Here is a 24,666-nt window from a genome sequence, read left to right as displayed (position 1 = left end):
CTGTTTCCTGCTGAAGCATCGCTTTTCACACTGTCATGACCGCAAGTGGATTCAGCTAGGGAGGGTCCTATGGTACGTGCGCTGCTGTGTTCGTGACAGCTGTATTTGGCTCCCTCCCTTGCTAGAACCTGAGCCCCGTGGTGTCTGGGTTGGCGTTTTCCTTTCCTTATCTCTAGCCTTCCTTTTTCTTCCTTATTACTGATTGTAATTCCTGCTTACAATCAGTAATAGCAGTGGTAGGTTAGACATTTCCTGAGCGCCTGCTGTGTACCAGGCCCAGCGGCAGGCACTTAACTTCTCACCTCTGATCCTGACCGTTGTCCCATTGGATCGAGTAGGCAGTGACGTCACATTACAGGTGAAGAAACCGAGGTGGCAGTGGGGGTTGATTTACCCAGATTGGAGGCAGGACATCTTCCTTCGAAGTCTAGCTCTTTCCTCTATACGAGGCGTATCAGCTCTTACCCACATGTGTTGAGTGAGATCATGCTTGTGGATGTGCTCCGCTCAGTGAATAGCGTGACCCTTCTCTGCGCCTTTGCGCCTTGTGAGAGTGTGACCTTTGCTGCAGAGGAGGCCGACCCTTCCGTGGGTGACCCAAGAGTCCCTCATCGTAGATCTCATAGGCGGTTTCTGTACTCCGTGTGCTTGCTCCCATGGCGGGCTCTGGGGCCGGTAAAAAGCACATCAGGCACTTTAGAGTTCTACACTTGAGGGTCACATCTAATTTTCCTGTATTTTCACCTAAACGGAATCACTCCCTCATTTAAATTGAAAATCACCATTTGCTTGTGCCACTCAGAATGGTCTCCAGGTACAGCACTGGATATGCCAATTTTAATTCAGAGTTGGCCACAGTGAAAGCCTACAGCCCACGATGAAACCATACATTGAGATACCAGCCTGTAGAGAAAGAAGAAAATTACTTTTGCTCCAAAGGTGGTGCATTAAACTCCCTGTGTGTGCTTATCTCCCTTTCCCCTGCTACCCGATTCAAAGTGCCTTAGATGGATTGCATGGGGAATTGTCTGGGAAGGATCTACTTCTGATGTTCTTTTTCTCCTCCTCCCCACTTTTTTTTTCTTTTGGTGCAGAAGAACCATTTTCGTTTTATAGTGATCAAACATCTTATCTGAGTATTTGCCTTGAAGAGCACAATCGGTTTCAAGTGGAACATTTTTCTCAAGAAGAGCTTAAGGAAAAGGTATTGACCTATTAACTTTCAGTGCTTTGTTGGTTATTTGTTGTCTCTTGGGTTCCTGATCAGAGGTGTAAGATTCTGAAAGCCCTTCTCCCCGCCTCTCTTCCGTCTCTCCCTGCCTGTCTTTTTTCCCCCTGATGTATGTTCCCTGGAGTCCCTACCCCGTGTCTGATGCACGCCTTCTGAGGCTTGAGGACCCCACCCAGGCTCCATCTCCCCTGGGAAATGCTCTCTATCCCCCCCTAGAATTAGCCACCTTTCCCTCGGGTCATTTTCCTCTCTTCTTGTACCTGACTGCATTGATGTCCTTCTCATACTGACCTATAATTATCTGGTTATTCTTCTGTATCCCCACTAGGCTGTGAACATCTTAAAGCGAGTGAGTGTGTCTTATTTATTTCTGATTTCCCAGTGCCTGGCACACATAGTGGGAGGTAACTGATGCTTTTTGAAAGAATAAAGGTTCAGGTTTGATCAGTAAATCTTTTCTAAAACTGGAAAGGTTTTTCAATCTGTTGATCATTGGTGTGGTTAGAGTGGCTTAGTATTTCAAGGTTCTAAGAGCCATTGATAAGAATAGGAAGTGTGAGCTCAGAGGACACTGTGATTTATTATAAAATTACCATCTATGTATGACAGGTTCAGTTTCTGTCTGGGAGTAACTCACATGCCGGTAGAGTAGACAGACGTGTGAAGGAGCAGTGGCAGTGTGGAGTGCAAGGGTGGCTGTAATAGGCAGAGGTGCGAGATTTAAGGGTAGCCGAGAAGGAGAGGTTAGCTGTCGGGGGTTAGGAGGTACTCACTGGATCAGAGGAAACTTCTCAATAGAAGTGAGACCTGAAGTGGGTTTTGGAGGTTGAATAGGAGTTTATCTAGTTGGAAGGCTTTTTCAGTAGAGAGAGAGAGAGGAAGAACAGCAGGTGTAAGATGCAGAAGAAGTAAAAAGGAGAACTATAAAAATGTTGGTGTTTTGGGAGGAGTGGAACAAGAAGCATTGAGGCATCTGTTGGTGTTTTGAAGATGAAGAAAATAGAGGTGGTGATAGCCGCTGCTGGTACCGACTGTGGTTGTGTTAAGGGCAGGAGCTAGTTCCCTTTGTTGGCACTTCGTGAATGTTTGTAGAATCAGAATGTTTTCTTCTTCCCTCTATGATATAACCTCCTTGAGGTTGGGTCCGATTTGTGTTCATGTTTTGGTGCAGTGGACACCTGCTGTGCATGGTCAGGGTGGGATTTCCCACTTTATTTGAGGGGCTAATGGTTACCCCCTTTTGAAGGGTTTGGAAAATCACTAGCCATTGCGATTTGAAGCTTGCAGGGAATGAAGGTGGTGTCTGCTCAGATGCTTATGTACCTGGCCTCGCAAGACCTGTGCCTTAAGGAGGAGCACTGGACCGGGAGTCCAGGCCCGGCTCTGCCTCCGTGTGGGCAGCTGCCCCTGCCCACACGACCGGGCACGTTGGCTGTTGTTATATGTCACTTAATTCTCCAGGCACCCCAACTCTGGGACCTTGGGCAGTGAACTTCTTTGTGTCTCGGGCTTCTTGTTGTAAAACGGGGACAGTCATACTGCTGTCCACCTCCTCGGGATTTTTGTAAGCAACGATTGACTAAAGCTTGTGGGAGTATTTTAGCAGCCGTGAATTGCTTTATAACTGAGGACTGTTGTTATTACGGACAGTGCTAGATAGGCATAGAAAGAGGAAGGTGGATGCTGTAAAATATGCCTCTGACAAGCCTCAGAAGTTTCAGTCTTGGGGGATTTTCCTCCCCCAAGTACAAGACAGAGGTCATATTTGCTGTCATGGACAGAGTACTTAGACCGTGCCGAGGGCTGTAGTGCGCTGTGACCGTGATCACGTTCAGTTCTCACGGGAACTCATTCCACAGATGCAGAAGTGGAGACTTAGACCAGGCAGCTTGCCCAGGATCTCTTTGCCTTGAAGTGTGACGCTGGGGTTAGAACACAGAAATGCTGGTGTTTTTCTCACTGTACCCAGGGTAGCCTGAAGCCTGGAATCAGGCCACCTGACTCTCCGTGACTGTGATGCAGGACGTCTTCTCCGTAGCCGTGGCCCTGGGAGGCGGCAGTGTGCCCGTGGGTAGTCAGTCCTCTCCTGCTCTTATTTTGCAGGTCGGTGACCTTATCCAGCTGGTGAAGGAGCTGTACGCGGACAACCAGCACCTGAAGAAAACTATTTTTGATCTCTCCTCCATGGGTTTCCCGGGAGAGGACAGGCCTGAGTCGGTAGATCAGATGGAGGTAAGAAAGAATATTCTCGTCCTCGCGTGCTAATTACAAAGAGCAACACCCCCCCACACGTCTCCAGGCTGCATCTCTTCTGGGGAGGTCTCTGTTGAAATTCCCTTTGCCGTGGACGGGGTTTGAGGGCCCTCTTAGGTCAGCAGGTCTGTCGGAGCGTTCCGCAAGTTTGGGTCATATCTGTGTGGACACACTCGATGTTCTGTGATGCTTTGGACTCCAAGTCCGGCCCTGGGATCTGGGCTGTAGGTTGCACATCTGGATGATTGGTCTGGTCTCAGGGGCCTGGAGAGTTGCCACATCACCCGCGTAACTTGGGTAGTGTAGATGCAGCCTTAATGAACCCATTACCATGGAAAAACAAATGAGAAAACATACTTTTCATTTACTTTTTGTATTAACCCTCTAAATGCATCTTCTCACTCCCACGGCATCTGGCTTCTGGATTTGACCAGATGTGTGCAGTTTATTCCCACGTGTACCCAGGAACCCCTGCACTCTGCCGTGTACCAACGACCCGACGGGGAGCAAAGAGTCGGTGTGCCGTGAGCCCACAAATTCAGCTTCCTGACTGTGGGAGTTTCCCACTGGTGGCATTTGAAAGTCTGGAAGGGCCACGGAAGGTTAAATCTGGTGTCTGCACTAAAGAGCGTGTGGTCCCTGGGCTTTTGTACTCACTGAGGGTGTGGGCCCATTCCGTTAGCCCACCCCAGGGAAAGCGGAGGGAGCCGCTTCACCCTGTGACTCTGGCTCTCTGCTCAGCATTGTGGTGTGTTGTCTCCGATTTTCTCTGTTCTCGACCCGACCGCACAGTAGAGGGCCCTGATGTTGTGACAGTGGGGAGGAGCTTGCCATTTCCTCCCTCTAGCCCCTACCTGGCCTGACGCTCCCCCAGGAAGCGCCTTGCTCCATGCCTGTGTTATGCTAGTTAGTTTCAGAAGACTGGAACTGTTCTCCTCATGAAATGCACTAGGGCCTTTTGTACTTGGATCCCCCAGAGCCTTCCTGGTTGGGGTTGTCTTGAACTCAGCCTGGCGTGCCAGGTAAATGGAGGTCTCATTGCCACACCATTTCTGGGGAAAGATTTGTCAGCCTTAAGCTGTCTCCTCCCACCTTCAAGGTGGGAAACGCTCAAAGGTGTTTATGCTGCACTCTGGCCATCTGCTCCCTTGGAGAGAGGGAGTGTTACTGAGCTTAGTCTCCAGGGCTCCAGATAATTTTGAAAAGCAAGAATATCTGCAGTCCATTTAGGGAGAAACAAGTCTCTTGGTTTGTTTTTTTCCAACGTGGCATTTTTAATAAGCAGCCCATTCGTCACCTGCTTCATTTGAGTGTCAGATGGCGAGTGTTTGTTCATTTGCCCTTTGAAAGAAATCTGTTAAATGTCCTATTATGTCCTTTGGAGAACAGAGGGATTTTCCTCTTGCCACTCTGAGATCTTACTAGCAGTCGATTCAGATTGGAGTCATTTGTCAGGTTGCACATCAATTTGATGTTCCCTATGAATAGTCGTGTCCTTCGCAGCACAGGCCCCGTCTTCCCCGGCACGCGATGGGAAGATCCGCACGGGCAGGATGGTGCTCCCACGATAATCTTGAGCTGAGGGAGGAGAGCTTGTTCGGGGTGAGGGTGGGATGGCAGCAAGGAGAGGCTGCTGTTCCCTGGGAGTGTGTGTGGCTCTCCTTGGATGAGCAACGAGGCAGAGACAAACGGGAAATGCCTCCGTGGTCCACAGCCTTTTCTGGGCAGCAGGGCTTGCGGAGTAGGGGCTGGCACTGCTCCAGTGCCCTGGGAGCCTACAAATCAGAAAGGGAAAAAAAAAAGACAGCAAATATATTTTGTATTTTTAAAATTCAGTAGTTTTTCCTCCAATATTTAATTAACCCACAGCATTGCCTAAAACTTGGAAAATAAAGAAATGACCCCTAATCCTGTCACATTAAAACACAGTTAATTAACATCCTGGAATCTTTCCTTCTCTATTTGTGTGTTTGAACGTGTGCGTGCCCGCCCACAGTACATACACAGTCCTGTTTCCTGTTTCTTTCCAGTGGCTGCTGTATTATACCCTCTTACTCCATCTTAGGGGTGCCAGCTGCGTCACTGTTGTCGGACATGTAGATATTTCCGGTGATTCACTATTTTAGATTACCTGATGCATGTCTTTGGACACAAATCATTTTCTGGGTTTAGGCTTTTTTTCCTTAGACTGTGTTCCCAGATGAGTAATGACTAGGTCAAAGGTACAGACACAGATAGATATGTGTATAAAATAGGCACGTGATTTATTTTCATATTACACCCCCCTGCCTCTGCAACTTTTAATTCGACAAAGGCTATAAAGAGTAGGAGGCCCTTGATTCATTTTGGCAGCTGTGTCTTCAAAGCGGTGGCCCTGGGCTGGATTCCCTCCTGCTGGGCACACAGCGCTTACTCCCCGCATGCGGGCATGTCACTGAAAAACCAGCCAAACCAACAAAAGGCCAAGAACAGGCATCCTTTTATTTTAAAGTACATCAAAGAAAAAAAAAGAAAAAATCTGGAATGAGGTTGCCCCTATTTCTTTGTATTTATTTACTGGTTATAGTTTATGTATTATAGAACGGTGTGGTTGAGAATTGACGTTCAGGAGTGATTTGAGCGGACTGCAGTCGGGGGGGCGGTGAACATTGTAAGCCATGAGCTGTGTGACGTGCAGTTGTCACCCCTGGGGGATGGGATTCGCGGGCGAGCGCTCAGAAACGGTTAGTCGCTGTCATTATTTACTTATGTTGTCATTTTTAGGGGATGGTTAGAAAACTGTTTTTTTTTTTTTTTTTTTTTTTTGGCATGGAGAGGAAACATGGATTAAGGGGCATAATTGAATTGAACTCAGATATATGTAGGGCTGTCCTTTTGAATAAGAAATAGACCTTGTGTGACTCAGAGGACAGAAGTGGTACTCAGAAGTAGAAGGTGCTTGTTAACATCTGTTATTAGCAACAGAATAAAATTTGGTTTGTCAGAAGCAGATTGAATTTCATTGAAAGGAGGAAGTTTCTAACATTTTGACTTCATAAGTTATTATGAGTTGTACCCGATTTATAAAGCCCTTGGCACCGTGCCTGGCATGTAGTAGGCACTCAATATGTAAAACACAGCTATTTTAATTTTACTTTTTTAGTAAATTAGTGGCAGAGTTGGAACTAAACCCTTTTCTGACTCTGTTCAGTGTTGTTTTAGCAACACCATAGGGCAGTGCTTCTAAAGTTTACCGTGCGTGTGAATTTCCTGGGGACCTTGTTAACGTGAAGATTCTGGCTCAGTGAGCCTGGCACGGGGCCCGGGAGTCTGCATTTCTCACAAGCTCCCGTTCCTCCAAAGACTACACTTGGAGTAGCAAGACCGGGGTAATCCCCAAAACCTGTTGGTTCCAGCTGTCATTTTGAAAAAAGTCTTGACTCATTTGTTTGTCCTTTTAGCAGTGTTGTCTTGAGCACCGGGCACTGGTGTTAAAACTGAACACAGACACGGTCCCTGCCCCGTGGAGTCTGTGATGCAGAGAAGCTGAGCTTGGAGAGGGCCTGGAGGAGCGCATGCGGGCATGGAGACGGGCCCGGCCTCCTCTTCTGAGGTCAAGGGAATTTCCTCCTGGAGGAAGCAGGGGGGGCCTGCAAAGGTCAAGAGAGAATAGCTCAAGAGGCAGGGGGAGAACCAGGCCCGTGCACTTGTTAGGGAGCGATGCTTAGGGAGGGCGTGCTTACAGTGTCACGTACTCGGAGAAAAACGGCTGGGAAACCCTTCGTGACCTGGGCAGTTTCAGCAGAGTGAGGGGGGCCCGAGGCCACGTGGCGGCGGAGGGAGGAGCCGTGAGGGTGGGGAAGTGAAGGAAGAGCCGGCGGGCGCTTGGAGGTGTGGGGCACTTCTCCAGTTGGGGGCGGGCCCGAAACAGAGCCCCACCTGCAGTGACGCATCGGTCTCTCTGGGATCTTGCCTTTGAAAACTGATAAGTCACATATGGCACGCGGGACACATCTCTCTGTCCACAGCATTGAATTTCTTGATCATTGCTGGAAACTGACTTTTAATTTTAACCACGTCAGCAGAGGTAAAGAGAAATGAAGGAGAATTTTTATTTCAGTCTGTTGAGTCACGGTGTGGTTGTGGTCCTGGAAATGAAGAATAACTCGGATGCTTTTGCTGCTTCAACTGGAATGGCACGGGTTAACAGTACTCTGCTCGGCTGAACTTCAGGGGGACCCTTCTCTGATGCACAGGGTTGGGGAGGAGTGCCTCGCTGCCTCTTCCCTGATCCCAGGAGGGTTGGTTCCATCTCCCGCATTAGAAGGTCTTGGGGAGCTTTCATGCGCAGTTTCTGGAGAGCGTTGGCAGCAAAAGCCACGTTGCAGAAGGTGAGGATGGAGAGTTCTTTCAAGAAGCTTGGAGAGAGGCAGGCAGCACTCAGTGACCAGAGCTGCTGGTGAACCAGGAAGGAAAAACGTAGTTATTTTGCTTTTTTTCAAATGAGAGTGGCTTTTCCCCAGCATTTTATTATGAAAAAATTCAAACATAGCAAAGTGAAAAGAACTTCACGGTGGACACCCATATACTCACCCCTTAGATTCTACTATTAACCGTTCTCACCAGCCATCATATCCCTTTGATAAATTTTAGTATAAATCACAAACATCAATATGCTTCCCCCTAAATACTTCAACATGTATATCTTTTCCTTCAATATGTGTTTATAGTTATTTTTTCTTTTAAGTTTAAATTTACATACGATGAAATATAGACGTCGTAAGTCTTTGTTTGCTAAGTTTTACAAATGTATGTACCTGTGTAACCCAAACTTCTATCACGATCCCTCGCATCCCTTCTAGTCAATTCCCACTCATCCCCGCTCCAGCCGCTCTTCTCATTTTCTTCCACCATTAGTTTTGCCTGTACTAGACTTTCATAGAAACGGAATCATAAAGCATCTTCTCTTCTGTGTGAAGCTGCCTTCACTCAGCGTGTTTTTGAGATTCATCCATGTTGTTACGTGAATCAATAACTTGTTCCTTTTTATTGCTAAGTAGTATTCCATTGTATAGATTATATTCTAATTTCTTTATTCATTCTGCTATTGATGTACATTTGGATTGTTTCAGGTTTTGGTTATTATGATAATAGCTGATGTGAACATTCATATACAAATCTTTATGTGGACATACGTTTTCATTTCTTTTGATGAATACCTAGGAGGGGAATTCCTGGGTCATAGGGTTATTAGCTTTATAAGAAATTGCCAGTACTTCTTCTAAAGTAGTTTAACATTTTATACTCCCACCAAGAAATTCGATTGTCCTAGTTGGTAACCTGAGCATGTTTTAATAATGAGGGAAGAAACCAACAGAGGGAGAGAAGTTCCTCATCCAAATTTAGAAACTTTTATGCCTTAGGAAGTACACTTACACATGTTTAGCCTATTGAATGCTGGATAGTGTAGTAAGATTTGTAGACTCATCAGTCCTCTTTGATCCTGATTAGGATGGTTGGGTTGAATGTATTCTGATCCTGGGAAGTTTTCTATAAAAGACTTTGTGAAGTCAGTTTGCTTTGTTTTGTTTTTCTTCTTCCAAAAAAGGGTTTCTTTTAGAAGGAAGATCAGAAAAGTTTAAGTTGGGCTGGGAAAATTATGGGGTGATTGACTAAATGTGGGAATTCATGAACTCACGGTATGGAGATAGAACCTTAGATACGTCGTACATACAACATGCCCAGCAGGCGGCTGGGACTCAGCTCATGCTTTAACGCTTTGGTGCAGTGGTCCCTACTTCATTGGTGAGATGAGGTTTGGTACAGTTTTTGAAACAGCGTTGGCTACCCTCCCTCTCACTTTTTATTTGGTTAATCCGGGCGTCTCATGCCTAGAATTTTCCCTCTTCCCGAGAGCTGAGATCTGGCCCTCTTGAGAACACTGTATTGTCTGTTCTGTAGAATGCAAACTGCAGAAGCTTTGGGGTTTACACTTCTTTAGAGCATTAGGGATTTACGCAGTCTTTAGAAATAACTCCCCTTCATTTTCAAAAGCATAAAGTTATTGTCAGGGAAGCTTGATACTCTACTCATTAGCGATGAGGACCTTTTTGTCACCCAAATGGCAGTGTGGCTGAGACTGCCCATCTCAGATGTGTGACAGTCCAAAAAGAGGTTTATCCCCTGTGCTAAATAGAAGGGATGCATGAATTGGGCACACCATAAATTTCATTTACTGCTTTCTCGCTATTTGATAGTTTCAATTCCATCAATAGCTGTTTTCCAAAATCTTGTTACTTTCATATAATCTGAAAGTGAATTAATTCAGCAATGGCAGGGATGGGAGCGGCACACCGGACAGCGCAGTCAGTTTCCAGCAGCTCAGGAAGGCCGTGCGAGGACAGGGGGAAATGGCTTTACTTATTTCTTGGGGAGTTTGTCCTTAAATCATGCCTGATCCCAGGCAGCTGTGTGTGATTTGCCAGAACTAGCAGCTCTGACTTTGGCTAATTTTTATTTCATGGCTTTGGCATTTGTCTCTGCCTCTTTTTTTGGTTTGTTTTTTGTTCTGCATCTTTTAAAAAAGACATCACCGACTTATTCATACATATTCATGCTGCACTCATTTTTGGGTTGCATTTTCACACCATTCCATGCTCCATGTAGCTTCTGGCTAGCAAGGAGGACGAGGACTCAAGCAGAATTGGAGAGGATGACAAGAATCATTTGCTGAGTGGCGAGTGTCTGGAGCAGAGGCACAAGGTAGGAACATCTGCCCCTCTCTGTGCCCAAGCCCGCCTCCGGTCTGGAACGAGTCCGACGGGTTTTCTGTTCCTTCCATCTGTGTGGAGTGCCTGCCGTGTGCCAGCGGGGAGCAAATAGAGGAGGTCTCTTCCTTTTTGGAAGTTACAGACGGGGTGGTAGAGCCAGTCATGAACCAGGAAAACAAACATATAGTTGCAAATAAAAACGAGGCTGTTACACGAGAGTCGCAGGCATTGGACACTGGACCTGGGCAGCTCTTTAGAGCTCTGACCCAATGCATTCATTTTATGCATTGGAACTGAGGCCTAGGAGGGGAGATGGTTTATCTGGGGCTCAGAGTAAATCAGTGACAGAGTTGGGACCAGAGCCCTTGTCTCTGGACTGCTGTGAACTCCCAGATCATCTGCGTGCAGTATAAGGAGCCACTGATAGAACCGGACTTTCCTCCTCTGGGTCCATCTGCAGTCTCCTGATCTGAAACCCAGCTTAGTGTCATCTGGGCGTTGTTGAGAATTTCACTCCAGGCACACTGATGCTGAACATTTGGAGCAAATGTTCTCCAGGGTTGAAAGAACCGTAAAGACTGGGATGTGGTGGGAGACAGCAGGCTGCAGATTGGGCGTTTGTGGCCTTCAGGGTGTTCAGGTTCATGGAGTCTTGAATGAGAGATCATTCTCATGAGTGTTTTGGAGAGCAAAGCAGTTAAAAGTGGGGGCTCCGGAATCAGGTCTGATTTTGAGTCTTGGTCACGATCTCTGTGACCTTGGGTTAACCCTTGCTTAACCCCCAAGTCCGAGTTTCCCCATCAGTGAAGATAATAACACTGCTTCCTGGTTAGAATTGTTGTGATATTTAAGTAGAAGGTACGTACTAAGTGCTCAGTAAATGGTAGCAATTGCTCTTTTTATTATTATATTCTAGACTTTTCCTTCTGTGGAGGTTGCTTATTTAGGTGGATTTAATAGCTAGATTGGTGGCAAACAAGACCCTATAAATGACCCCTCATCTGTGTGGGTCTTGTCTTCCGTTTAAAAATCTTTATCATTTTACACATGTGGAGAGAGGGGTGTGATGGCCAGTGTGTATATCACCAGCAGTAATGAAGTCAAGAGGAGTTATTTATAGACTGGTAGAAGAAATTTACAGCTTTGGAAAGCGGGAGAAAGAATGCTAATTGCAGCACCTCAAGACAAGCCCAGCACAGGCTTTAACTAGATGTTTCCTTGGTACCACTCCTCTGGGACCCTCAGTGACCCAAGAAGGTGGATCTGTAAAGAACACGTCTCCATGGGAATTAGGAACTCTCCACCGTCCTGATGAGTCACGGTAATTAGGATGTGTCTGTAAAGAGGTTGGCTTTCTGATATATAATGAGGAGGATACACTGCAAGAAGCATATAATAAATGTCCAAAGCATTGTTAATGGCAGTTAACAATGTTCCGGACCCTTCTTAGAAAGAATTTACAGGCAGTAGGCCGTGGGCTGGGGGAACACAGCTGTAGCGGGTAAGACACTGTGCCAGGGACTTAAGTGGGCCAGCCATCTCATTTTGTTCTCGTAGCCACCGTGGGAGGTGGCGTTACTGTGCCCAGTTACGGATGAGGAAACTGAGGGTGAGAGGAAGTGACATAAACATCTCCGTGCCGTCAGATGAGCGTGTGTGGACCGCGTGCACCCTCCCTCTCCCCTTTCATTTTCTCTCGGGTTTACTTGCCCTCACTCATCACTGTTTGTCTCCATCCTTTCTCTCTTTTCCACGTAACCCCCTTTCCCTCCTTTGTAGTCCATTATCTGACCACATGCTTTGATTTGCAGATTATGGAGGACAATTCCAAAGGGGGCTGCAAAAATGGATATTTAAGACACACAGATTCCAATATTTTAGACTCCGACGGAGCCCACAAATCCGGCTGCCCCGGAGACCAGAGTCTGGAAGAAGGCGAGCTCCTGAGCCTGCTTGCCTCGCTCTTCAGCGAGAAGGCCTTGTGGTTACTGGAATCCAGGTAGACATGGGGCCCAGGCACTGCAGTTGTCTCTGGTTTGAGGGGAGAACAAACTCATTTTGCTAAATGGATTTAGATGGTGGTGCTGTGTAATTTACCTGGGAGAGCTCCCGAAATGGCTTGGAAGGAATCTTGCCAGTCGTGCAATTAAGTAATTAGGCTGCCTGCTCCGTGGCTGCGAGGGGACCGCATTCAGCAAAGCCACATGCAAGACCAGCATAAAGAGGAGAGAGAAAGCTTCCTTCAGAATTGTTCCTGGGAGCCCGGAAAGGGCTGCCTGGCTGTCAGCGCGAGGAATCAGCCCTCCCGAAGTCCCTTCCAGTTTCTACAACAGCTTAAAAAACTGCCATTGTGCTTGTGACTCTGCTGTTTTATGTTGAGCTTGAATTACAATTCCCTTCTCATTATATCTGCCGGGAGTCTTTCCTATGTGAGGAAACACTACAGGGTGTTTTCCTTAAAACAGAAAAGGAGAAATATTCAGTACATTTGTGTTTTTAAAATTAGTCCTTTAGGAGCAGATTTCCCTTCTTTCCCGTTCTTTCCAGGCCACGGTAGCAGCTGCTCTGGGCTTTGGAGCCAGAGGGAGCTGTGCTTGCTTTCCTCTCTCAGTGCCTCCATTTCTCTGACCACTTCTTGGGGTTGCTGTGAGGAGTGGAAAAAATGCTGTTCAAGGAGAATGGCTGGCATGTGGCGTGTATTCAGTGAAACCTTTCATTCTCCTCCAGCACAGACAGAGAAAGGGAATCGGTACCACCACCCAGGACGGCTAGCCGGAGCCTAGTAGATCTCATGTCCTTGGTGGGCTCAGCCTCGTAGACATTTCTTCAGCTGAAAAAGGATGGTAGTGTCCTGTGAGCTCCGGGAGGCTACCCTCCCCAGCCCCTGACATCTGCTTAACATTTTTCTAGCATGAGTCCTCATGCTAGGGGGACACGCCCAGCGGCTGTTCTGGTATATTATCACAGGGAGTTGGGTGACCATAATGACACTTGAGAAATGGAGGATTTCCTCAGCATCAGGGGCTCCTGTGTTAAGAGTTAAAAGACGCACCTCGCTCTCTCTGAGGACCACCTAGGAATGCACTTGGGTGATGTGACCTGGGAAGGTACAATGGACTGTGGTGGGAGTGCAGGGAATTGGGGCCCACGTGCTCCCTCCTGGCAGGGAGAAGCTTTTCAGCCCCAAATCATTGTTGTCATGCCAGCACGTGGCCTCAGAGCTTCCAGTCTTTTAGTAGAAGCCCCAAAATTTGTCTGCTCAATCTCCTGATTTCTGAAAATTTAGACTTCATTACATTTTTAAAGAAAGCGCTTTACGGGCCGACACTCTGCAGGCAAGCTTGGGACATCCGCCATTCAGTTACCTGTTCCCTTGTAGGTGTCTGTTCCATCGGCTTCCAGGCCATTGTGGGCCAGTTCTAGTGTTAGAAAAGGCTTTCTTAAACGCTGGCCGGGGTCTGCTGCCCTGATCCTGCTCTGCGTGCAGCTGCCTTTCATGGTGCACCACTGAGCCCCAGGATGGCAGGGTCACGGCTCCGAGGGCCCTCCTGAAGGCCCAGCTGTGGTCTTTTAAAAAGACTGCTTGGGTAACTAGGATTCTCATTGGCCAGGGAAACACTAATTTTCTGCCCAGAAAGTCTCTCCAGGAGTTCGGTGTTTTGATCCCCCGAAAAAGCAGGGTATTAGAGTCAGACAGACCTGTGCTCCGGTCCAGCTGTACCATTTAGACCTTGTGACTTATCTCCCCATCTTGGTTTCCTCACCTGTAAAGTGGGGGGTGATGACACTTATCGACCCTGTAGGGGTCTTGTGAGGATGAAATGAAATAATGTGTGTACATATGGATCCAGGTTGGTATTAAGTGGGGCTTTGGTGATATTACTGCTTAAAATGTGCCTGGCCAGTTACTCCTACCCTTTCCCGTTACCCTCGGGTAAGATTCATACCATATGCAAGATACGTCGGCCAGCCCGTGATTCAGGCCTCTGTGTTCATTGCTGAGCCCGTGTCTGATACCCTGGTGTGGAGTGCGATAGGCTTAGGCCCGAGACTTAGGCCTCTGAGCTCTTCCATCCTCTAGCCGTCCACCCTGGGGCCTGACAGGCTAGCAGAGTAGCTGGGCCCCAGGAGTAAATCTGATTCAACTTACCCATCCACTGGGATGGAATAAGGAAGCAACTTAGCCTTATTAGCTGTCTTGCATTTGACCATGCCGAGCACTCGTTCACCGGGGATGGAGTGAAGGGTCAGCTCGTGGAGGACGGGCTGGCTGGCCCTGCTCTCCCATGGTCTTCACCATGTGTGTGGTTCCCAACCCTCTTCATGTGCTTCTGGTTCGTTTGCCCCGTTCCCTAGCGGACATGGTTTAGGATTTATTACCTAAGTGTTTCAGTCTTTGTAGCTAAACTTAGGTGTGACATTTGAAAAAGTCTAAAAGGGGAGCCCTTGGGGATTTTTTTTTTTTTTTCAAGGCTAGTATTACATTCTTGAGCCGTACCTAGTAGAAGTAGAGAAGCTAACTCTCCTAAAGAACCTGGGTCAGCTCTTCTGGGCCTGGTGAAGGGACAGGTAAGGGACCACCAGAGCGTGGAGCTGGCGAGCGGTCTGAAGAAGGTAGCGGAGAAAGAGCCAAGGAGACTTGGGTGTGCAGGCTGCAGGGGAGAGGACGCGGCTAGTGCTCGCAGGCGGATCCTGTGCTACAGAGGGACTGGGTCTGTGGGCTTCGGACAGAAACCCAGGGTCCTCCTTGACCCTCCCCTTTCCTTCACCTCCCAAACCCAAGTCCTGACCCTTTACCTCCCAAAGGCGCTTCTCCCATCCCTGTCTCCTCCTCTCCACTCCTCGCTTCCGTCACACTTCTCTGGCATCCCCGCAGTTGCCTCCTAACTAGTCCCCTGCAGCCATCCGTCCCCTTTCCAGTCTGTTTTCCATGCTGTATCCAGAGCGGTTACTTAAAATGCAGTGAAGTCACTCCTCTACTGAAGACCCCTCGGAGACGCTGCACTTTTCTTGGGACCAGAATCCTTAGCACAGCCTGCCAGGCCCCATGTGATCTGGCGACCCCCTCCGTCAGCTCTGCTCACACTGTCCCCGGCGTGCTTGCTGTGCTCTGGCCCCGGAGCACAGCCCTTCCGGTCCCTGGAACGAGACCCCTTTCATCTCGTTTCAGAGCCTGGGCACATGCTGGTCCCTCCAGATGGGCCCTTGCGGTTGCTTCCTCCGTGCTCCCCTTCCCTGAGCAGGGCAAGGTCGTCAGCTGGGGAGGGGAGAAGAGAAGCTGCCGGGCGGTGCTGAGCGCTCATCTTGAAATGAGTGACGATCAATACAAAGCGTGACCCGTCCCGAGAACGCGTGTAGCACGAGTAGCTGACCAAGCCCAGGCCTGAAGGCAGGGTTGGATGGGACAGGTGAGGGGTTACCTAGGCCTCTTTATCTCAGTCCAAGTGCTTCCATACCCTTTGCGTCACTTATCAAGGTCAACGCCAGTTTGCAAGTTGTGAAATCCAGTGGCCAGCGTCCACTTTCCTGCAGCGGTGGCCACGCTCCCCGGCCTCTGTTCACGCCTCCCCTCTCTATTTTCCTTCTCCCTCACTGGCCTCTCCTCCTCAGCCTCCTTTGCTGGCTCCTCTTCCTCTGCCGGATGCTGGACACTGGATGTTGGAGTGTCCTGGAGCTCCGTTCTAGCTCCCTTTTCATCGCTGTACCTCCTTGCTCCACGGCTGCAGAGTATGCTGTGTGACTTCCAAATTCATACCCACGGCCCAGACCCCCCCACCCCCGCTTCAGATCACACGTTCAGCTGCCTACTTGCTGTCTCCACCTGTGTGTCTGACGGGCGCTTTCAACTCTAATCGGTTTATTTTCTTATATTTTCTTTAATTTTTAATTTAAAAAAACCCTGTATTTATTTATTTATTTTTCACTGCGTTGGGTCTTTGTTGTTGCGTGCGGCCTTTCTCTAGTTGCGGTGAACGGGGGCTACTCTTCGTCGTGGTGAGCGGGCTTCTCTTGTTGCGGAGCATGGGCTCTAGGCGCGTGGGCTCAGTAGTTGTGGCTCGCGGGCTCTAGAGCGCAGGCTCAGTGGTTGTGGCGCACAGGCTTAGTTGCTCCGCGGCATGTGGGATCTTCCCGGACCAGGGATCAAACCCGTGTCCCCTGCGTTGGCAGGCGGATTCTTAACCACTGCGCCACCGGGGAAGTCCCTCTAATTGGTTTAAAACCCAACCCCCTGTTCTTTTGTGCTTCTCTGCTGTTCTTCCACGAGTCACTTAATAACACTGCTGTGGCCGAAGGTCCTCATAACTATCAGTAAGTCCTGTTGTTCCACCTGGAAAATGTATCCCTAATCCACCCACTCAAGTCTCTACGGCTGCCCTCTTAGTCCAGCTTAGTCCAAACTGTCACATCTCGTGCCTGGACTCCAAAAGCACAGCCTTCTAACTTGTCTCCGTGCTTCCGTTTTTGCCCCTCTGTAGCCATTCTCCACAGAGGAGCCAGAGCCAGCTTTCAAAAACTTAGATGAGATTATGTTTCTTCTGTGCTTAAAGCCCTCCAGTGGCTTTCCGTTACCTTTAGAGTAAGATCAGAGCTCCTTGGCCTGGCCTCTGCCTGTTTCTGTGTCTTTATCAGTTACCTCTGTTGTTCACACTCACCTTTCTGTTCCTCAGTCATCCAAGCTTGTTCTCACTTCAGGGCCTTTGCAGTAGCAGTTCCCGCGACCTGGAACGCTCTCTTCCCGGGATGTGGTGGTGTCTCAGCTCTGTAGAGAGGCCTTTCCTGACCACTTTGTCTAACAAGAATCCCTGCTTCTACACTTTGTCTCAGGACTGCCGCCCTCCTCCCCTCCTTCTCGTCCCTCCTTCCTTGTACTTCTCCTTGCCTTGCACTGTCTTATTTAGTTACCCGTGTCTGTATGGATGTCTGTCTCCTCAGTGAAACGTCAGCGCCATGATTCTTTTTCACCATGCATTTCCACCGCCTTACGTGACAAATGGGAGAGGCTCAATGAATATTTGAATGAATGTGCAGACAATTAGAAGCTCAGCATCACAGCAGAAGGTTTAAGTTTAGAAAACTAGAAAGAATGCAGTGCTTCTTTGGAGTCAGAAAGGTCTGCGTCTGCAGTCTTTGCTCTGCCACTTTGCTGGGAGATCTTGAATCTTCCCGAGCCTGTTTTCTTCATCTGTGAAATGGGGTTAGTGACAGCCCCCATCTCAGTCTTACAGTCTTACTGTGAGCTTACTAAAGCTATTTAGTGTATTTAAGGGATCTGGCACACCGTTAAGTGCTTAGTAAATGTCAGTTCCTTTCCCCTTATGCCTTCTATGTGGCAAAGATGCTCAGGGTATATAAACAACGTTTGGGCCTCTGACAGAACCCTCGGACTGAACCATTAAAAAGGTCCTGATTATGGCGACAGCTTAATGAATCTGCTGTTCAGATTTCTAGCAGAGTAACACTTGAAATGTTAGCAGCTCTACCACTTTAGTCTATTATAATGGCCTCTTTCACCACCTTTTACTACCCATTTGTAAGTCTGTTTTCCTTGATTTTATTGTGTGTTGTTTGGTAGTGAGTAATGGTTCTCCTTTGGCTAGCTCAATAGCAACTGTTATTATTTTCAATCTATATTAAGGGAAGGAGAGGAAAGGAAAATTTAGTTTAACGTGCTTGAAATACCAGAAATATTTTTTGAAGTCTGGGTTTACTAAATGTTAAGATGGTTTGTGTAGTCTAGATGATTCCGTATTTGAAGTGAAAAATGTACCACACGTTTTAATTTTGTTTTTCATACTTTTAGTTTTTACCCTATTTCAGTGTGCTGTAGCTGTTTAAGTTGAATTAAATTGATTCTGCCCCAGAGCTGGATGTTAGGAATCCAGATAAGGGTTAAGGCTTCATCCCTGCCCTTAGAGGGCTCAGTGGGAAGACAACATGAGGGTACCTGTCACTTCCAGTGGTAACAAAGATACAGAGGAAGGGGAGGCCAAGGTATGTCACGGCAGTCAATCGTTCCGGTCTCTGACAAGGTTTTTTTGAAATAATGCAGGCAAGAGAAACTGCAGAGAGGAGAAGGATCCAGCACCGATGAGGGCCTCTTCTCTCCCCCCTCTCTCTCCTGACTCCACCACCTCATCCTGACCGCATCTTCTTTTTCCCAGAAGATAGCAGCAGCTTTCCAGGTGGCCCTCCCTCAGTGCTTGCCCCCCTCCAGTCTTTTTTTGTTTTATAATTTTCTGTCTCAGTTTTATAAGTTCCTCTCATTTTGATGAGTCTCTTTTTCTCCTTTATTTTTTAGATGACTGACACATGCTTATCTTAAGTCTTCTTCAGATCGCTTTATTACTTTTATTTCCTCGCGTGTGACCTCATCCGTCAGGCTGCCGCTCTCATAATAGTGGATTTTGTTTGCAACGTGTCAGCGGCCCTGCTCTGCCCGCCACCCTTGCTCCTCCCTGTGCGGTGGTTTTGAAGTTGCCTTGACTTGTCTCTCTAGGTCTTACTTTAGGGGCAAGAAGTTTGCATGGGTCTTCTTCCAACCGTGGGAGTTAAATTTCTGCTTTCTGCGGATGCCCTCGTTATCATGGCAGCGGGTCTCCTCCTCTGTTTCTGACCTTTGGATACATCTTATTTGATTCTGAGTCCTGTAGTGCACCTTGACCATTTTTTTGTCTTGTCTGTTTTGCTGTCATTTACATATGTTTAGAGCAGATGGTAGGGGCTCTTGAGTGTACTCTCACCACCGTCCTGACGGGAGATCTCTCCATTCATTCTGTGCACATGGCACGTGTGTGGCCATGCACCTCGTCACACAGAGCCTCCCAGTGGCTCTCCTTTCCTTAACATGGCTGAGGTCTCCCCGCCTCACCTTCCAGCCTCACCTCCCTGCTCTCCACACTATGTCTTGACTCCGTTCGTACTGTTTTCCATGCTTAGAAGGTTCCATTTCCCTTCCCCCAGCTAACCTCTCATCAACTCTAGAGGCCCTTTTTTGGCATTCTTCCTGCCACCCCCAGTCTGGACACCCTGGGATGCTTGCCCGTAAGCTTCCCAGACTTCCACGGTGCCTGTGTTTCTCTTTTTAGCCTGTGGAGTAGTGATTTGTTTACACATCTGCCTCTAACACCAGGCCCTGCAGGCACTTCTGCAGCCCCAGCGCCCATTATAGTGTCTGGCCCAAGAAACACACTCACAAGGGATTCTTCTGGAACTGCTCCAGAGTCTTCTACATGTTGGCTTGGTTTGAGTTCCTGGGAAAGCAGAGCCTCAGGTAACCACTTGGGTACAAGTGGTTTATTTGGGATGTGACTCCCAGCAGAAGGAAGGAGGGATGAGGGAGACTAAGGTAGGGATGGAGGCAAAGCCAGGAAGGCTGCGTTATGATCTGGTTACTGCTGTGGGCAGCTGGGCCTCCGCCCTGCCGGCCACCCTCTGAGGGATGGTGTAGACCCTACATCAGCACTGGCCCTCTGAAGGACGGGAGACTGGGACATTCACCCAACAGCTCTCTTCCTCCACTGGTTAGGGTTTCCCCTGGAGCTGTAAATGGGTCTGCACTTGCCCGCTGCCCTGCTGGCCGGCTCAGAGAGCTCTGGGAAAGGGCCCAAGGCAGCAGAGAGATGCCGTGGGCGCTGGCGGAGGGACTATCTGTCTACAAGAGCTGTCAACGCAGCCGCAGCTGAAATCCCAGGGAGGCCCAGGCCGTGTGGCAAGGGGCGTGAGAAGCATCTGCTACCCATATATACTCTCGTTTAATCCTCACAGTGTCCTGTGGAGGAAAACTCACCTTGCTTTCCAAGAATCACAGAGTTAGAATCTGAAGCCATTTTGTCTGATTTCAAAGCCACTGCTCTTTTTATCCAGAGCAGTTCCCAGCATCCCTTCATTCGATACCTTTGCTGAGCACCGACTGTGCGCTGTGATGGACCAGGTCGCTCATGGATCTGCCAGGTTGGCTAGATTCATCCAAAGCCACACTTGCCCCTGGATGTAGGGATGGGCCCAGGGGGGTGGGCGGACCTTGCAGTCGTCATGCATACCTTATGACTCTGTTTGCTCTTCCTAAGCCCAGCCTGCATCCAGGTAGCTGTGTGCCCCCCTCACTTGCAGTGCACCTGTGTCAAATCAGTTCTCTCCTTCTCCTCCATGAAGGAGACATGTGGTACCTACCTGGTGTGGTTGTCCTGAGGTGACCTGGATAACATAGTTGGCGTGGGTCCTGGCACGTGGCAGGTGCTCACTGTGTTTAAATTCAACAGAATCTGGGCCAGAATCGATGGGGAAAACTTAGGAAAGTGGGTCGGTGACAAGGCCATAGCAGAAAGCTGAGTTCTCCCACTTCCTTCCCTTTTGGAAAAACAGGCCGGACCTTCTGAAAGTGCTCCGAGAACTGCTTCTGGAACAGATGTGCTTGAGAGAGCAGGAAGCTTCGGGAGAACACCTTGATGGTAAAATGGAGAAGACACTTGGGCAGATGGCCGTTCAGCTAAGAGGTGAACTCGGACATTTCATCCAAGCCAACTTGTCTTCCAAGCCACGTGATGAACTCAAGTGGCCTCCGGGAGCCCAGCTAGCAAAGGCGGCGGAGGCGTCCAAGGTGGAACAGAAAGATGCCTCCGCACAGACCATGGCTGTGGAGGGCGACACGGTCAGATTCAGACACGAGGGCACGAGAGAGCCTTGGGGAGAGGAACCAACAGACGCCGTATCCAGCGCCGAGCGTCAGCCGGAGAGCTCGCGCAGGATGCCAGGGCGGCAGGCCGCTGTCCTCTCCTTCCCCAGGGGGACCGAAAAAGTAAGTTTTCCCACATATTACTTACTTAGTTACTTATTAAACGTAGACAAAAAACTTAAAAATCACCTCCGATCCCACTACTTTTAAAAAATTTGTATAAAGTCTGGTGTCTCTCTCTGCCTGTACTTATCTTGGCCTCTACCTAGAGGTGTGTGTCCATCCTAATCTTCCCCAAAGTGTTACCAACATTTCCTCCCTCCCTCTCTCCTCCCCCATCCCAGCCCTCTCTTATTTATCTATAACTCGTGATATCTGTGTGTTTTCATTATAAAAGCAGAGTCACGTGTGTACATCTGTCTGTAGCTTACTGTTCCGTGTCATGTATCAGGAACATCTTTCCTTGTAATGGCTGCTAAGATTCCATTGTGGGGAATGTACCAAAGTTTACATAATTTTCCCCTGTTGATGGACCTTTACTTTTGCCGGTTGCAGTAAAACTGGAATGACCTGACTTTAGGGGTAGGGACGAGAACCTAGATTTTATTTTGTACGGACTTTGTGTCTTAGAGGTACCGTTCTGTGGGCTTTGTCTCCATTCTCTTATCCTTACAACACCCGTCAAAGGTGAGGAAGCCAGGTCCCGAGTGCCCATGGTCAGCCAGCTGTGAGGGGCCTGATTGCACAGCCGTGCCCTTTCCCTGGGTCAGGCTCCCGTCTAGCCTCTGCTGGCCCGAGTGGTAGGGTCTGGTTTTGGTGGGTGAATGCCTGCGTTTTGCTTCAGTCAGGATGCTTTCTCTAGATGCTTCTCCTCAGATACCATCAAATATGCCAGATTATGGAAAGCCAGGCTCTCCTGGCAATGTTTGATCGGACCTTTTACTAAAATCCTCCTGGGGAGGAGGGGTTGGGATTGAGGAGCCCCGCAGCAGGGAGGTGGGAGTGGCGTGGCAGAGAAGGAGAGAGGTCGTGTTTGTGATGGGGCTGCAGCGACTGGTCTCCTTGTTTGTGGTGGGTGTTTTGTCTCTGAGAAATCAGCCATGCACACTGCTTCACAGCATCAGAATGGAGAATTAAGTTTATTTTCTGACCAGTAAATTACTGCTTTTGTGCATACCAAAGAGAGTTAGATATATCATTAGCAAAATTGCTTTTGATTGTTTTAAATTATGCACCAAAACTGTAATTTCTAGAAAAGGGTTTTCTAAAGATATCAGTAGAGACCAAAAAAAAAAAAAAAAAAGACACTGCCATTATATTAACAGTACTCGAGATGCAAATTTGTGCAATTTGGCTAGAATAGAAATGCTCTCATCTGCCCCAGCTAGTTTAGTTTGTACCTGTGTATTAGGAAAACTAGATGTTGTGTGTGTGCATGTGTTTTTTTTCCCCTGCTATTTGTGAGGGAGATAGCATCCTATATTCAGGAAAATTGGATAATCAAATGAACTTAATTTTCCCAAATATATTGAAAAAATTTTTCCATTTGGAACTGTCTTCCTGCTGGTATCTTCAAAAGGAAGGCTACTGTGTTTATTTTTTTAGCATCTGCTATATATGCCAGGATTGTGCTAGATATTCTATCCGTGTATCACCACAGTTAACCTTCTCACCAAGCATATGAGTTAGGTAGGTATTACCTACATTTTGCATGTGAAGAAATACAAGCTCTGAAGGGCTCAGAAAATTGTCAAGAGTGGCTCAGCCGTTGAGAGGAGTAGCAGGGGTGCAAAGTGGAGTCTGGTTTTAGAGGCAGACAAGGATATTGTGACCCCACCTTTCTCAGGAAGGGAGGAGCTTTCTTACCACCAGTTTGGCCTCCGGTCTATGCAACGTAGAAGAAAATTTAATGGTCTTCTCTATGGTCTTTGGTTAGTCAAGGAATCAGTAATCCTTGAGCTTAGGCTAGAACTGTGGCATCCTGTTAAAAAGAACATCTTTGCTGCCCAGGGGCGAAATAGGGAGACGGGACATGCTTCTGGTTTAGTTACAGAGGCGAGATGCTGGGTTGTACAGATACACCCGTGATTGCATTGGGCCTCGCCGCTCACCTGCTCTGAGTCCTTGGGTCAGTCACCTGACTTTCAGTGGCTCCAAGGGGATGGATCATTGTGACCTGGCACCCGGGGCTGGCGTGCTGGCTCGGTGAGGCAGTGTGTGGCGAGTGCCTCGGGCCGTGTCCGTGGTAGGAGCTCAGGGTATGTGCATTCCTGTCCCCCTTCCCTCCCCAAGTGAGAAGTTCCAGGGTGCCATCTTTAATAAGGTGGTAGGTGGGATTCTGTTCAGCATCCATAAGGTAGCATTTCGTGTGGTGTTATTTTGGAAGCGGCGTTAGGGTGACTGACGGCAGCCTTCCAGCCTGAAATTGGCTTTGGCATTTGTGCACTTGCAGCTATCTTCTCTGCTGCCATATGACACACAGATTTGGATCCAAGAATAGAGATTGGTGGAGACTGAGGACCAAGCAAGTGACTTATTTTCCAGCCCTTTTTGATGAGGCGTCCACCTCCTCCCGAGTGGTCCCTGACACCACCGCAGACTGCTCTTGTCCTTGAACCTGTTCTCTCCTCTTGCGTGGAATTTCAGGGCAGAAAGGCTCTCACTTTTCTTAACTGGGCAGTAGAGGTTGAAGAGCTAGTCTGAGGCTCAGCTCTCCAGCCTTCTTATTGTATGATACTGGGCTGGTTGTTTGATGTCTCAGTTCTTCATCTGGAAAATAGGTATAATAACTTCTGTAATCCTGTGAGCTCTGGGAATGCAGAGTTCACCCGAGGATTACGGGAGTACATGCTTGAAAGCATTTGACATCCTAGAACGTGCAAGAAGGGCTCCTTCTTCTTCTTTCCTTCTTGAGAGGCTTTGCTGATTTCCTCCTTTCCAGGGTCCCAACAATTATCGACTACAATCAGTTTTAGAACATAACCTTATCCCAGGCAGAAGCCCCGAACGCATTAGCAGTCACTTCCTACATCCCCCACCTGCGCACCCCTAGCTGAAGGCAGCCACTAAGCTTTTTTCTGTCTTTATAGATTTGCCTGCTCTGGATATTTCATATAAATGGAACCACGTGGTCTGTGATCTTTGGTGACTAGCTTCTTCCACTTAGCGTAACGTTTTCAAGGCTCGTTCGTGCTGTAGCAGGTATCCGTAGTTCATTTCTTTTTATGGCCCAGTGATAGTCCATTGTATGGATATACCACATTTTATTTATCCATTCATTAGTTGATGGACATTTGGGCAGTTGCTACCTTTCGGATATTATGAATAATGTTGCTGTGAAGATTCATGTACAAATTTTTGTGTGTACATGTGTTTTTATTTCTCCGGGGCATAGATCTAGAAGTGGAATTGCTAGGTCATGTAGTAACTGTTTCACGGTTTGAGGAACTGCCAGACTCTTTTCTAAAGTGGCTGCAGCTAGTTTACAAAAGTTTTCACCAGCATGTGAGGGCTCCAATTCTTCCACATCCTCACCAGCAATTGTTATCTTTTCAGTGATAGCCATCCTAATGGGTAGGGAGTGGTGGTATTTCATTATGATTTGATTTGCATTTCCCTGATGATGAATGATTTGAACATCTTTTCATGTGCTTATTGACCATATGTATATCTCCTTTTGAGAAATGTCTTTCAGATCCTTTGCCCATCTTTTAACTGAGTTATTTGTGTTTGTTTATTTATTTATTTATGGCTGCGTTGGG

General features: G+C 48.0%; 1 protein-coding gene across 4 annotated transcripts in view; it reads left to right on the top strand.

Moving 5' to 3' along the window:
• Positions 1-24,666, top strand: part of CDK5RAP2 (CDK5 regulatory subunit associated protein 2) — a 180,886-nt gene that overhangs the window by 98,632 nt on the left and 57,588 nt on the right. For 3 of the 4 annotated variants that reach the window (XM_036855794.1, XM_036855791.1, XM_036855792.1), the window contains exons 17-21: positions 1,095-1,204; positions 3,335-3,463; positions 10,130-10,225; positions 12,045-12,232; positions 20,596-21,028. In XM_036855794.1, coding sequence (XP_036711689.1) covers positions 1,095-1,204; positions 3,335-3,463; positions 10,130-10,225; positions 12,045-12,232; positions 20,596-21,028 — 956 coding nt within the window. The remainder of the gene's footprint in view (positions 1-1,094; positions 1,205-3,334; positions 3,464-10,129; positions 10,226-12,044; positions 12,233-20,595; positions 21,029-24,666) is intronic. The other variant, XM_036855793.1, reaches the window with a different exon arrangement.

The sequence above is a fragment of the Balaenoptera musculus genome, chromosome 6, assembly GCF_009873245.2.
Source record: "Balaenoptera musculus isolate JJ_BM4_2016_0621 chromosome 6, mBalMus1.pri.v3, whole genome shotgun sequence".
NCBI lineage: Eukaryota > Metazoa > Chordata > Mammalia > Artiodactyla > Balaenopteridae > Balaenoptera > Balaenoptera musculus.
Note: the sequence above shows the minus strand (reverse complement) of the source record. Positions and strands in the feature narration are given on the sequence as shown.